At 41.2% G+C, this 15,867-nt stretch overlaps 1 protein-coding gene across 5 annotated transcripts in view; it reads left to right on the top strand.

The window, feature by feature from the left end:
• Positions 1–15,867, top strand: part of ARHGAP6 (Rho GTPase activating protein 6) — a 342,515-nt gene that overhangs the window by 220,166 nt on the left and 106,482 nt on the right. Inside the window, exon 1 of one of the 5 annotated variants that reach the window (XM_064475541.1) lies at positions 13,439–13,587. The exons of the other annotated variants lie outside the window; for them this stretch is intronic. Within the exon in view, the coding sequence (XP_064331611.1) occupies positions 13,582–13,587 (6 nt within the window). The 5' untranslated portion in view covers positions 13,439–13,581. Of the gene's footprint in view, positions 1–13,438; positions 13,588–15,867 lie in introns of those variants that run through there. 5 annotated transcript variants of the gene reach the window in all.

Raw genomic sequence — 15,867 nt, forward strand, 5'->3', positions numbered from 1 at the left:
AATTATCAGAAGCTCCTCTTAGTCTATGAAGTGCTGTTCTGCGCACTGTGTCATGGGAGGGGGCTTCTTTGTCTTGCTGCAAACCTCAGGTCTACCTGCAAGATGTCATCAGGGCTGACTTGCTGCATCTAACACCTGGTGGGAAGGTGATTGAGTTGAACATGGTTGTAAACCATGATTTCATATCATAGCGTAATTTTAATCTCTGAAACAGAAAAGATCATCTGTATGCACCTATGTACTAGGTGCCAAAATGCAATTTCTCTGGTAATTAGCAACAAGAGAGCAGCAGTTGGTATTGGGGATGCTTAGATGACATGCTTGGCTGAACAAATAACGGGTCAGGATCATGGGGAAGATTTCTGGGTCAAAACATTTTTTTTTCTCTTTTCTGTCTTCTTTGTCAGTATGATACCAGAATGTTTAATTTTACACACAGAATTTCTCTGCAGCCTAAGATTTGGATGAGGAATACCAGCTTTTCAAGGAAGTCTAGTCTGATGCTTGTGGGATAGGTTGCAAGTCTGGTGTAAGATTGTATTGACTTGGAAAGATTTTCTTTAATCCCTTCAACATTATGCTGTCTTACTACCTCAGATTATTTCTGTGAGCCTGCTTTGTGAAAATTCTGTTGCGTTGCGTTTCTTTATACGACATAACAGTTTAAATAAATACAGTGGTGTGATACCTTAGATCAAAGTTAGGATTCAATCAATACTTGAGATGATTTGCAATTTAAAAGTGAAGTTACCTGCGTAGTTTGTTGTCAATTTAGAAAATAGTAGAGTTATTTCCACTTACTAGGCGAAGCAGATAGAGGTATTAGGCCAATAAGCCACATCTGCTTATTATTTTTTTAAAGTATAAATCTTGCATTAAGATAACTTTTTGTGCTTGTTAGAGTGAAACGCAGGCAGCTGTAATTTTTAAATATGCATAGATAATCTTCTGAGGAACAAGAACACTTTTTCCAGTTCAGTTTTCTATTGTTTTCCTTTTGCTTCTTGCTTGAATTTCATCACATAGAGTAAAACACTAGCTTCTTTGAATTAAGCAAATATATTTATATCTGTAGGCACTCTTATTTCCTTACCCTCTAAGATGGATGTAGTAAAAGGAAGAAGGTTCACTGAGTCTACTGTTCTTCTCTCCTTTCCTTCCCAACAGCATTACAAAATGTATCAACAATTTAGCAGTGTATGTGTGGGTGCTTCTGAGGGGGTGGGGGGAAAAAAAATCATGACTGTTGGCCATGGCACTTAATTCTTGTGTTATGTACGTGCAATGCTTTAACTGAATCATTAACAGAGGCTCTGTGGAGAGTGTAAATTACAAGAAACCGGCTATTTATAAAGTTTCAGAAAATGTTTCTCCATGCATGTGCATGGTAAGGTATTTCTTAATGTGTTTAGGTAGTTACTGTCATTGTTAAATTGCCAAGCATTAATTGTAGTTTGTATAATCAGATCTGGACTCCATCCTGCACTGGTATTTCCCATTTATAATGCTTTTCAGTTTACAGACTTGCATGTATGCCGTTGGAAATTAAGGCCGGAGATTGACAGTGGCTCTGGTGGTGTGCCTTGGGGAAGTATTTAGAATTGATTTATGCCATCAACTTAAAAACAACAACAACAAGAAACAAACAAACAAAAAACCCCCCAAACACAACAACCAAACAAAAAAACCCAACCAACAAAGCAAAAAACCCAACCAACCAAACAAAAAAGTCACAAAGCAAACCAAAAACCTGCCCTGTTAAACTTTCTCTATGTCTAGTTACATTGGTGTTTTCAAGCATAAACTGTTTCGGCCTTCTCATTAGTGTCTTTTATTAATTCTTTAGCTACTTGCTCTATTTACACAATGCTGGAAGACTGGCCGAGGAGCAGATAAACAGCGTGCTGGATATGACAGGAGAATCATCAAGAAGATCTAGGTTTTGGCAGTTCAGACTTTAGCTGCTTGATAACTGTTAAGCAGTTTTGACTTGCAGATCTGTTTTCACATCTACAGTATCATAACTTAAACCTTTGGGAAGAGAAGAAAAAAAAAACAAATTATCTTTTGTCTCTCCACAGTACTGAGTGTCTAATTGCGTACTGTAGCGTTGCATGGGGTTGTTGTGACCCAAGTGCAGGACCCGGCACGTGGCCTTGTTGAATCTCATGCCGTTGGCTCTGGCCCAATGATCCAGCCTGTCCAGGTCCCTCTGTAGGGCCTTCCTGCCCTCCAGCAGATTGACACTTCCACCCAGCTGGGTGTCATCTGCAAACTTACTGAGGGTGCACTCAATCCCTTCATCCAGATCATCAATGAAGATATTGAACAGGACAGGTCCCAACACTGAGCCCTGGGGAACACCACTTGTGACCGGCCGCCAACTGGATTTGACTCCATTCACCACCACTCTCTGGGCTTGGCCATCCAGCCAGTTTTTAACCCAGCGCAGAGTGCACTTGTCCAAGCCGTGAGCAGCCAGCTGCTCCAGGAGAATGCTGTGGGAGACAGTGTCAAAGGCCTTACTAAAGTCCAAGTAGACAATATCCACAGCCTTCCCCTCATCCACTAGGCGGGTCACCTTATCATAGAAGGAGACCAGGTTAGTGAGGCAGGACCTCCCTTTCATAAACCCATGTTGGCTGAGCCTGATCCCCTGGTTGTCCCATTTGTGCTGTGTAATGGCATTCAAAATGATCTCCATGGAGTGGCTCCATTTGAAGTGGGTCTAGCTATGATATGATCTGATGGCCACAGCCTTACTTTATTATATGATACAGCGTGTGTACACAGTATTAGCACTCTGCTTCGAGAGCTACGGAGTCTTTAACATCCCAGATTGTTACATGGTAGATCTTCCTGTCACAGCCCTTGCTGTTCCTGTGCTCTCTCTAGTTTCAGTCACTTCAGGTTTGTGAAGGCTCACTGGCTGAGTGAAGTTTTACAGATTCCTGCTGACCCAGGATCTTGAGGGAAACGTAGAATCCCCAAATGTGGCAGCAGAATATGCAAGAATCTGTAAACTTGGCTACAGAGAGAAAATGACCACATCCATTAAAACATGCATTAATAAATCTCCCGTGCACTGAAAAAAACCCGAAAATGCAAAACCAGACTATGTGAAAGCATTATCTAGTATGTCTAAAAACAGCACTGTGTGTTTCTATTTTAAGATTATTTAACATAAATTGATGCTATCTAACTCCACATGTCTCCGCTGTGCACTCTGTCCTGAGTGCACAGAACATGCATGCCAACTTGAAAGAATAAACAATTCTTTGCCATTTTCTCTGAAAAGTGAAGGCAGGGAAGAGGGAACATGATTTCCCTTGCTGCCTTTAGCTCCTTCGCCAGGTCCAGTGTGTGTCATAAACAAACAAGCAAAAAGAATTTTTTTATTGGAAGAAAGTGGGGAAAGGATGAGCTAAAGCCCTGAAGACATCTCACCTTCTGAAACCCCTTGCCACTTTGCATCACAAATACTCCTAATGTTCAGGATTTTGCACTGTGTGCCACCTGGAACCTCATCAGTGGTACTTCTCAGTTAAGCCTTGGGATGAGGCAGCCTTCTTTGCTGCATGGGAAAGAATCTCCTTGCTGAAATCCAGAAGATAGAAGGTTGATGAAAAATACAGTCAAAACAATACCCTGGTTTTAGTAAGCACCGTGGTTCCTACTTTTCCAGTTTCCCTTGCACCTGGCAAGGGCACAGAGGCTATTTTTGAACTGTCTAGACTATTCTTCTAAAAAGAATCTCTCTTTTCCTCTTCTGGTTATTGGTCATCAGGAAGAAGGGAGTTAGTTAGCAAGTCTATTTGTGAATTTGCCCACATGCTGAGCCCACATAAATGTTTTACAAAGCATGTTTATAGAACGGTTGTAAGAGCACATCTCTTCAGGAGCTATGCATTTATAAAAGTGACTTGTGTGTAATTTAATTGGTCCAGAAGGCCGACTACCAAAGTAAATTTTTACATGACATTTTGTATTAAGGTAAAGTTCTGCCCTGTTCCCCCTCAATTTAGTGTTAAAAAGTTTGTATGTGGACACAAAGATAAAATGTGAATGTGCAGCCAAGTAATTTAAAGTTTACATTTCCAATAATTTATTATCAGGATTATTAGTATTATTGATTTTTCCAGTGATTGATTGTTTCTCCTGTGGGCACAGCTTGTTTGCCCTGTTGTCTTCCTGATGCTTTAGGTGAGACCCTTCATGTTAGAGGCAGATAGTGGGACAGGTAGATACACTGATGCCTGCTGAGTTATCTGCCCACTGGCTCTGAAACATGGCTGGAAGAATGCTGTTGTGCTTCTCACCGTTTCCCTCTTGGCTGCTCTTTCCTGTTGCCACCGAAAATCTTGCTGCTACTTCTCTTTCTTGTGAAATGCTTCTCCATACTGTTGACTTTTTCCCTGCCCCCTTCTCTCCCAGAGAATAATTTAGGAGTGTTCTCGATTCATTATGTGTGAGTGTATATGTGTTTATACCGTCAGCTCTGTGAAAGGTTATGAAATGCAATAGCTTTTCAGACAATTGATACAGTAAAAGAGAGAACCCTTCTCACAAATGTCACCCTGTTGTAATCTGAGACCATCATAGCTTTTTGTTAAATGGGGTTGCTTTGCCAAAGCTAATTGGGGTTGGAAGTTGCTGTGGATTGCTGCTTTCTGGGCACTCAGAAACCTCTTGGAGTTGATTTTGTGCTAGCATGGAAAATCTAACTAAAATGACAGTAATCATCCAGTTCTGAGCAGAACAGGGAAGCAATGGTGGATGGTGTTGGCTGGGGACACGGTAAGTAAAACGCTTTCTTTCCTTTCCCCATAAGCTTTGCCTGTTGTGCTGGCCAGTACGGCCTCACTCTTTTTCTCTGCTCTCCTATCTGCTCAGCTCTTTCCAGCTGCCGCTACTTTTCTTATTCCTACTCTGGTAGGGTGCTTATAAGCAGACCAGACTCTGTTCCGCTGTCTCTGCTGATATCTCTGTCAGAATTGGTTGTGTTTAGACAGGAAATTTAGCTTGAGTATAATGCTGGGCTAATGTGACTGTGAACTTGCCTGCTTCGTGGCTTTTGAGATTAATGTGTTGCACATAAAAACTCATGGTGTGTCTCCATCCAGATGTGAAAAATGCTCTAAAATGTTATTCCTTGCAGCAGAGGCTGTTGTTGTTATTATTTTTATTACTACTATTACTATTGTTGTTAGGCATTTGGACAACCCACTGGTAATGACCTGATCCATGACAGTAATTCAAATGGTAACTATATCTTTAATAGCAGTTAAAGCATGAAAGGTGCCAACAGCAGCTGAGAGTCCAAAGGGAACAGGGAATGGCTGGGAAAATACTACCTCTTTAAACATTCACAGATGTGTTTTGTACAGCATGCTTTATCTATGTATAAGGCATGCATGTATATACATATGCAGACAAAGTTTAATACAACCTAATTTTGTAAAGATCATATTAACTACGAGTTAATCCAATGTAAATGCGGGGTGGCTTGATTACAGACAAGCAACTGGAATAGCAGTTTTGCTGAAGTTTAAAAAAATTTTTTTTTTTTTGTTTTTTGGGTCTTAGAAATAAGCTCATTGCTCATTTCTCACAAGCAGCTATTTTTCTGGTGCTTATCTTTGTGTGTGTTGGCAAGATAGAGCAATACACATGCACCTGACTGGTGAGTTTCTGTTGAATTTTATTTAGAATATTGAGGCTTATTTTTAAGAAAAGGCAGGAGTTATTATGTTTCATATATAGTTTCATAGTGAATTTAAGATTGGTGGAATCATGCTTAGTAAGGGCATTTGATGAAGTTGTTTCCTCTCTGAACTCTGGAAGTTTTCTTCCCAGGACAAAGCTCAGATTATGTTACATTTTTGAGTGCATACATGAGTAGAGTCCACATCGTGACATCACAAGTGACATGACAGCTTGATACTAATTACATGATAGTATAGTGATGATGCTGTTTCACCTTCCTTTCTCCTTTCATGTTTAACAGATGCTAGTCATACTTGAACATCTCAAGATTGCTTGTCAGTCATTCATTTCTAATTGCCCACATTGCTTACCTGGATATTTTCTGCATTGTTCAAATTCTGCATTCAGATAACCTGGTAATAGTGTTAATTACTGAGTGACATTCTGATAGCTACGTTCTGTAAAAGGTAGTGAGGGATTTTTCTGTATTTTTATTTATTTTCCTTTTAGTGAAACGCATTGCGAGTCAAAGCTAGTTCAGAAACGTCTCTAAGACCATTCCTCCTCCTCCTCCTCCTCCTCCTCCTCCTCCTCCTCTTCCTCCTCTTCCAAGTCTACTGTCATGTCTCTGCCCTTTCTCCTCCTAACTGTCAAGCTATTTACCACCAGATTCAGGCTCTGTAACTCAGCTGTGCCTCATCTTTTGTCTTTTCCAAGGCTTGTTACAGAGTTTTCTAAGTTGCATGACCAGTGGTGTTTCCATCACAGTAACAAAGTGTAGGCATTTCTCCATGGGTAATACCTAGTGACTCCATGGGGTTCACCAACATCTTGGTCTTGGGACAGGAACACGTCTAGCTGTAGGATGGGATGGATGCTAAAGCAGCCCTTATGTTATGACCCAGTGGTCACAGGCCCTCCCGTGCACTTACCTGAGCAAATGTGCACCATGGATTTAATGGGGAGGGAGCTGGCACTTTGTCATGTAAGAGATGTCCTTCCAGCTGTGTGGCTGGGAAGGGACTGTGAAGCCTTCAGAAGACAGAGCAGCAGAAGAAAAAAGGGCAAGTAATCCAGACAAATGTTTGGGCAGGCTGGAACTGAGCTGTTGTGGCCTGCTTCCCTGCTCTTACATGTAGTGTTATAAACATGGGCAGATCCATACGTAGATGTCATGGTATAATGGAAGCTATAGTCAGCCTTCTGTCTTGTCACAGTACCAAATTAAATTTGACTGGGGAAATTCTCTGTTGATTAAGACTGGGAACTGATATTATAGGTATGTCCTAACCATAGCTCAGAGCTGGATTCCTTTAAAGAGAAAGAACTGACTTACTTCACCATTACTGTTCTTTAGTTCTTCAATAAATATTCAAGATCTTGCAGTCTCTTAGTGGTTTCCTCCATCATACTGTTTTTATTATTAAAATGCGATTATACTCCTTTGTTGAAATAGAGGTTTTTATTTTAATTTTTTTTTAATTCTGGAAGTTCCTGATAAACGCTTTTATATTCTTGCGGTAGTTGATATCTGCAAGAGGATGTCTGTCAGACTTCATATGCATGCTACTCTGCTTGCAACAATAAAAGTGCTTTCTTTGGATCAAAATTATATTCTTTAAAAAAATTTTCAAGCTGGTAAGGGGAAGGTGTTTTGGGGTTGGTAGGTTTTTTTGTTTTCTTTGATTTGGCTTTTTACAAACCGCCTCTGAAGGAGATGGAGTAGAAGGTATTTGTGCAATTGCAGTGCCTCACCTTTAAGGAGCAGCATCTCCTCATATAAATGGACAGAATGAAAATCCAAAGAATGAAGGGGGAAAAAATACCTTCTTTCTCAAGAAATTTACTTTCTTTGCTCTTTTGGTACCATCCCAGGTGGTCATATGGGAAAATCCCTCCTAGTTTAAGCTTCCTTACATACCCTTGCCTTATCCTGAAGCTGTTTACTCCTTTTTAATGCTGTAGAACTTCTTATTTAGAAACTTAGAACAACAACAACAAAGTATAACCTAAGGGCTTGTGCTATAGTGTATGACTCAGCATGCCTTTTTGGGAGGAGGAACTTGCTGTATCCTGGTGTGTATCCAGAAGCAACCAAGCTACTAGGCTCAGACATTTGAGGTTTTTTTTTCCTCCTTCTATCAGGCCACACACACTCAAGCTTCCTGTCTTGGGAAATGGGCATGAACTTTCTCTCTCCCTTAGTAAATAACACTCAAATACTCACATTATATACAATATCCCACTCTTGTGGTGGAGCCTTTAATATTCAGCAGAAAGTGCTGAACGCTGATGAGCAAAGACCTTTCTCATTTTGTATGGCTGTGGCGAGGAGAACATACCTTCCTTCCTCCTTGGTTTTAGGCAAATTATGATGAACTGCCTCTGCCTATGTAGCATGCAGAATTTGTAATTTGTGGTTATGCCTCTTGTGAGCATACAGCACACGTAAACTTCTCCCAGAGCTGAAATATGAATACATGTGCAAGTAGTCGATGAGCAGCCCTCTGAAAATCATTTCTCCCAAACGCATGCAAGATGAGTCACAGATAAATGGTGATGGAAGGTGAATACAAAGGCAGAAGGGATCCAGGTGATATCAGCCCATAGATCATTCTAGCACAGAAGGTGCATGTTTGCACATTCTGCTGGAGCAGTTTAACATCTGCCTAGAGCTATACGACCTATGCTTTATGGCTGTCACAGACAACACACAATAATGTGTAGTGTGAATGCTTCCGTTTCTCTTTTAATGTAGATCAATGAGGTGACGTGAATCAACTGAAGAATGAGGCACAGATGTCAAATAACAGCTAGCTCAACTGTGATTTGCCAGCTGTAAAGTGGTAATGGATTTCTAGGGTCAGTAACTCCTCAATCCAGTCCACCCACATCTGTGAAAGCATGCCTGCATATGGCTTCATGACAGCATGGGTATTTTTCATGTACAGGATGAAGATCCCTGGTGAGATTCCCAGCTGGTCTTAGCTGGTGAATCAATGGGATGGAATTGCTTGCTCTGCTTTATAATTAAGCAGACTGTAGTTAATAAGGCCCTACTCTGTATCTCACAGTTCTGTTTTGAGCACCTTGGTGCAAATTATAGGAGCCCTTATTTATAGCTCTGGAGTTCTTTGTTTCAGCCCTAAGTCTGACATTCAGAATGTCCCAAGGTGGCCTCAAGCTGCTGGCTGCCATGTGTTTCTTCATCGTCTTCTGTGTAGAAGTTCTACAGATGCTAAGCGGTAGTAAAAAACCTAATGATATCTTGCACTTCATTCGGGAGCGTTTGTTAGCATAGCAGCCTGAGTCCTTGTCATGCAAGTATATGAGTCTGGATGAATTATGGGATACCATAGAAATAAGAGATATGGTGAAAGGGAGGCAGTATCAGTAGGAAGGCTGGGCACAGGAAAACAAAGCTGCTTAGAGTGTCTGCTCAAACACAAGATAGAGAAGAGAGAGTCCAGAAGAAGAACTAGGGTATGGGAACAGTCGAGCAATCTCTTAAGCGCAGCAAAAAAATGTCAGCTGGTTTAGATTTCTGATAGGAAGGCCAGCTGCCAATGCCTACTTTCAGCTATTGCTCTTGGTGGGCAGAACTGGAACCAAATAAGGGCATCCCTCAGCGGTCCTCAACTAATAGCAGGGAGTGATTGCTGTTAATGTGGGGAACGGGTTGGTTCAATGCTTGCAGTTCAAACTGGTGGTTGTGTGTCACTGCTCCCAGGAGTCAAGTGACCTTGTTTACGCTATGTAGTGGGGCCAGTATGCAGCTGTTTCCACCGTAAATGCTCATAGAAAGCTCGTTTCAGGGTATGCTTGTGCATATTACTTTGCAATTAATTTTGTATGGACACACACGCTAACCCCTCCTCCCTCAGTTGCTGAAGTGCTTTCTGCTGGTGTAGGCAGAACAAGTACATCTTTGTTAATTTTTGCCCTGTCAGAGAAACAAGTGGATTGGTAGAAAGGAGGTAGAAAGGTGATACTTAGGCACTGAAGAAATGACCTGTGAGGTGAAGTGACTTGGAAGCTCAGACCCTTCTGGAAGAAGCAAAAATAATTTTGTGTGGAAGCATTAATCCCCCAGTTTACCAGACACTTCACAGGAAAATTATGATAAAACTACTATGATAGGAAAAGGTGAGTATATCCAAGTCTGAAATTGTTTTGGAAGAGTAGAATTTGTATATATTCCTGAGTACAATCTGTGCAATACTATGATGCTGTCTTTTCTAGACAGCAATTAAAAATAATGATCCCATTAGGTATGAGAACAGATTTGTTTGCATTAATAGTTTCTAAACTCATAAACATTTAGGCATGAAAATATTTTAAGCATCAAGTTCTTGTTGGAAATAGAATGAAGCTGCTGGGGATTGAGGGAGGTAGGAAGGCGGGAGGGACCTCTCTTCTACTGTACAAACATCCTGCCCTGGGTACTGTCCTTGAACATGTAAGAGCTTCCCAGGGATCTTTGCTTATCATTAATATTGGCATGCTGCACAAAGGGGAGGAACATATTTTCACTTTCTCATGAGATTTTCTTCAGTGGTACATGATTTGTCCCGTTTCTGACAGAGCTCTCTCAAGGGCTGTCTTTATGCCAATGGCTTCCAGTCTCTTTTTTTGTTTGTTAGTAGCCTGTTCAAGTGTGTCCAGTGGAGGAGAAGGCTTGTTCTGTATGGTGGCAGAGCAGGGATCCTCTAGGAATGAATGAGAAGCGGAGGTTGTGGGGAGGGGTTGTCTCTTTAGGTGGTGGGTAGGAGACATGTCTTTGACTTTGCCTTTCCTGACCTAGAGATGTTGCAACGTGTGTTACAAGGTGATGTCCACCTTGCACGTGCCTTTCCCATGAAGGAAGGAATGAGAGAGGGAGAGACACCTGACACATGTGTAGGCATTTTGCTTAATGCTGGAAGATGTAGTGATGAAATAAGCTGCATGGAGTAACATTCTCTATACTGCAGAGAAAGAAGGGAAAAAAGGAGGAGGAAGAAAAAAAAAAGAAGAGGTAGAGGCAGGGGGAAAAAATAAGAATTTTAAGGATTTCAGGTAATTGCCTCTATGGAAGTGTACCTTGGAGCAAAAGCCCTGTGAAGGATTTGTCAGCTCCTTGGAGAGCCACTTTCTTTTTGAACAATGCGAAAGTGCCAGAAACTGTGTCCTTTGGTTGGGGGAGGACTGTTGTATACAAGTGTTTTGGAGAAGTCCTGTATCTTGGAGGAAGAGGAACCGAAGTGTGGTTTGACAGTTGCTACAGCAACTAGTGCGTTTTTTTATGGAAGGCAAGGATAAGTGATGGTATAAAGTCTTGTGTAACTGATGTACCTTCCCCCGCTTCCTGCCAGTTTTCCAGTGTATTAAAACAATAAGTAATTTATGAGTTCAGCTGAGAAACAGCTCTTCATTTGCCCAGCTCAGCTGCATTTGCGAGACTGCATGATCTTTATGGAGACAGCAGAGAAGAAACTATTTACGCACTGGAAAGTAAGGATTCAAGCATCTCTGAAAAGTATACTTTGCAAGGGAAGAATGCATTCTTTGTTCTGCATGAAGAAACTTTGTTAGATGTGGATGTCACTGGGCTGAGCCTTCTTTATCTCATAGCTTCCTTTCTTCCCATCCTCTCCCTTCCCCCCACCCTGAGGTTTTTTTGTTGTTGTTGTTGTTTTCTGCCCCCCCTCCCCCCCCCCCCCCCCAAGGTTTTTAAACTCCCTTTCATTACCTTTCGTTAGTTTTGTTGTTGGTTTTCTTTTTTTTTTTCCAGGTAGGAACTATAATATATTTTAGAGCAAATGAAAGATAATGAAAACTCATGGCAGGAGGGGAATTCTGCTGGCCCCCTCTGTAGCAGTGTTGCAGAACCAGCCCGGGCATAGACGTGCTCTAATAACTACCATCTAGGGAGAGAATTTAACCCCTGTAATTTTTTCAGGACCAGCTGGTTGCTAACATCTGGGAGGAAAGATACCAGAACAGAAACCACATGTCACGTCCCAGAGTATACAGATGCTCACTTTAAGTTACAAAAAGGAATCTTAACCTGAGCTTTCATTCAGCGATTTAAGGTTACATATTTCAATTTAATGATGGTTTCAGTTTTGCTAGTGAAATTTGGGGGCATTTTACAGCTGAATTTCAGGGGAAGACAGTTTGGCTAATACTCCGTTTTTTGAAATCTCGCTGGAAGTCTTAGGCTGCTAAGGGTCACTTCTGTAGCACTTTGCCTCCCCCGTGGGTTCTCTATGTAAGATCAGAATTAATTAATTAAAGGTAGAGTTAAGGTTACTGCTTCAAATTGAAAAGTAAGTATTAAACAATGAAGCATCTATATTAAATGAAAAATAAGTATGAAAAATTACCGAATTTTTAATATAAGGTTATGCAATTCTTACAACAGTGTTAAAGCCCTGTTTTCATGAACCAAACCTGTTTACCTAGCTCTTTAGAAGTAAGATTTATGTTACAGCTGTCCTTGCTAATATTTTGAACATTAACAACTCATAACCAGAGCTCCCAGGTTTGTAGGTTTGAATCCTTTGTTTCATTCTGCAGTCAAAAAGAAAAAAAAAGTTACCTTTGATACAATTCATGACAACTTTATACTGTGCTCTTACTAGAAATTACGACTGAACTAAGAGGAGGTTTTCAAGTGAACGACACTGAGGTATTTAACTGGAACAAGTTCACTGCTCTTGAGCTGCTGGGAAGCGGTGCGTGAAGCATGGACATTTTTTTGCACGGATGAGAAAGTAATAAACATTTGCTACCAATTCTGTGCAATTTTAAACTCAGTAGAGGACCAGTTACTACCTTCTCGCCATTCAGTAAGCCATTTTGTGAATTTATATGAGATGACAGTGATAACTGAAATAATTGAAGTAAAAGGAAAACTGGCAGAAAACTCTCTAAACTCTCTTTAGATACGTGTGTGCTAGTGACCATTTTTTTTTTTACCCCAAGAGAAATTGGCAATGTTTGAAATGTGTGACATAAATGTCTTCCCCCTATAGCGTCCTGTCCAATCTTCTCTTACTCCCACAGCCTTCTCCTCCTGCATCCTTCCCTAGATGTTGAGGCAGCTCATTGTTTTTCTTTCTCTGAGACATTCACTTGCCCCAGTGACAGAACCCAATCTCCAAATCTCTTTTACGTTTACTCCTTCAGGCTCCCTCAGGGTCACCCTGCAGCAGTAGTCTCCTATACATCTCACCATCTTTCCCTATACATTTCATCATCTTCCCAGTGATACAAACCTGCTTTCATCTCTCTCATCTTAAGAAGCATGTTGCGGTCTTGATTCTCTGTGCTATTCCAACTGTTTCCCATTTCCCTTCTTGTCTTAATGTCGAATTTATTGATTCAGCTACCCAGAGTTATTTTTATTCAGTCTGTCTGGACTTCTTCTAGGCTGGCTATCATCTCTTCCCCTGCATCTGACTGCCCTCAACCAGTGTCACATGACTGCCAACTAGCACTGCCTTAGTTGAGGGACACCAGCAGAACTTCTTGTACTTGACTGATGTGCATTATTTCTGCTCTTGAAGTCCACAAAATGGAAATCTTTCAGCACCACTGAATTGTTAGTGTGTAGGAGAAAGGAAGATACTCGATTTCCTAGGGAACAGATGAGGGTACCTGTGACACGAAGAACTATATGTAACAGAAAATACCAACATTTTAATGCTTATATTGTTTTGAAATATGGAAAAATGTAGTGAGATAATGTGATGGTCAGCAAGTGATTACGTATAGAGCATGCAAACCTCCCATACCTTTGAAGGTATAGTATCGCCGCTCAGCTGTACTTAAGTGTTACAGATAAGCCTCCTGCTTAATACTGTGGATTATGCTCTGACATGGAACAGCATGCAGGTATTTATTTTCTTCTTTTTTTTTTTTTCCTGAAACTGTATATGCTGTTGCTTTTTGATATAATTCTTGGGGTTCTGATTCTTGGGTACTCAGCTGGGGCATGCTGACACTGACGGCAGGTGTAGGCATGCAGCACACATTTGTAAATGATCTGAACAACTAAACTTTGAGATTTATTGAGTGACTGGAGTATTACAGTGTCTTGCTTAGCCAACGACTTCAGACTTTTCTTTAGATAAACTGAGGTGTCTCACCTGAAGAAATGGTATAATTTGAAATCAAAAGGAAGTTACTTGCAGTTCATCAGACTAACCAGTCATCACTGGCATCAGTAAAAATGGAAGGTTGAGACAAAAATATACGATGACATTCAGATAGGTCTTATCTAGGTTAATTTAGTGACCTAAGCAGGTCACTGCTTAGCAAAGGTAGTTAAAAACCTTTTGGGCATGGATATTACACCTGTTTTGTCTTAGGAAACATAAAGGAAAAAGCATTCTTTTTTTTTTTCTTTCTTTCTTCCTTCCTTTTTTTTTCTCTTCTCCCCCACCCTCGATCAGACAAGAAGTTATTTGCAGTTGTCTTGAAAGAAAATTCTTATTAAATGGCTAGAAATAGCTACTCTAAGTATTTTCAAAGGACCTCTAAACCAAAGATTTTTCTGCCTTCATACTGACGGAATTACAGACCAAAGGAGTTGAACTGAAGCTCAGTTTATGCGATTGATGATAATATTTTATTGTCAGAAAGCAGCACTCCTGTCTTCAACAGTATTGAAGGCAGAAACTGTCATTTTGGAAACTGAACAGAATAGGTTTCCATGTTTTCCTGCAAACGGTTCTTGGTGGTTCTTCATTGAAAGCAGGTGCTTAGCTGTAATGCTAGAAGGGTCCATGTGCAAAAATGTCCATAAACATTAAATTTAGTTGGCAAAATTCCGCCTTTGAAAGGGAAGCTGGCCTGGCTGGGACTCAGCTCATAATTAAGATAGGATAGCTTTTTTTCTCCCGTGTTTTGAAGTGTATGCTAGCACTTGTTTTTCTGTAAGGCAGGTGTATGAGGTCACCTGAGACACCACTACATTTTGTAAGATAGAAGGAAAATCTGATTTAGTTTATACTGATTGTACTCAGTTAACAAGTTCACGTGACTGCTCTGGAAATGTGTAGAACTGTAGGTGTGACTGGGTTTCTATGCTGTAGTTCAGTGTTGATGCATCCCTAAATGCACATATTTAAATTGAAGGGTAAAAACGTTGTTATATTTAAAACAAAATGAACGAACAAACAAACAAAAACCAAAAAAAAAAAGCAAAAGCAATGAGAGTATGCACAGGCTGTAGGACCCAGCTCCATAGTCGCGAGCATAACAGCATCAACTGGGAGAGACATCTCCTGGCTGGCTGTGTGCAGGCTACCCTGTCCAAAGCTGAGCCTAACATCAAAGAGAGATGCTAAATCCTCAGCAGGCAGGAGAGGGAGGGAGCTGAGCGAGCGGTCAGGGAGGTGATGCTTAAGGTGTCAGTGCAAACGCTGACAGACTGAGAAGACTCAGACGCGGAGGAGGTGCTCTGCAGACCGTATGGACAGCTTCTCCCGCATGGATGCTGGTGAGTACGACCCCTTCCTAACTGGCTCCCTTACCTAAGGAGCACGCTTCATGCAGTGTGCTCCTTATCTCGTGGCTAGTGGAGAGGTTGTGCTGTGAAGCTGCGGCAAGGAGGATGTGCGTTTCCTGAGGACTCCCTTGAGCATCCCTTGATCACATCACATGAAGAAACATCCCCTTGGCAGTGTTGGGGTTGTGCCGTGGCCACCCTCTTGCGTGGGGGCTCCTGACAGAGATGCCTGGGGAGTGCCTGGTATGTGGGAACACAGTGTGGGATGCTGGAGCATGGTGCTGTATCGCCAGAGCCTCTGGAGGAAGCTCTTATATAGTATGTGAAACCTGGCGAGTCAATGAGTAAGCTGTAGCCTTACGTAAGAGTGTAAAGAGTTAGCTACAGATAAGGGGTGACTGAGATATGTTGACTTTCATTATCAAATAATTGATGCTTTGCTAAAAGGAGTTGGTTTTGAATTTGTTGAATCAGCTGTGTTCGTAGCCCAAGAGTGAAACTTCTGAGAGCTCCATCCCAATTTAGACCAGTTGCAGTAGGTCTTGTTATCCAGGACCTGGTCCAGTATATGGAGAGTTATGGAGTGTTATCTCTGTTGCCTAATGTCTGCGTGTGATAACTTTTGGTGATGTGAGACTGCCAAAAAAAGAGACAGAAAGATG

Source organism: Phalacrocorax carbo, chromosome 1 (assembly GCF_963921805.1).
Source record: "Phalacrocorax carbo chromosome 1, bPhaCar2.1, whole genome shotgun sequence".
NCBI lineage: Eukaryota > Metazoa > Chordata > Aves > Suliformes > Phalacrocoracidae > Phalacrocorax > Phalacrocorax carbo.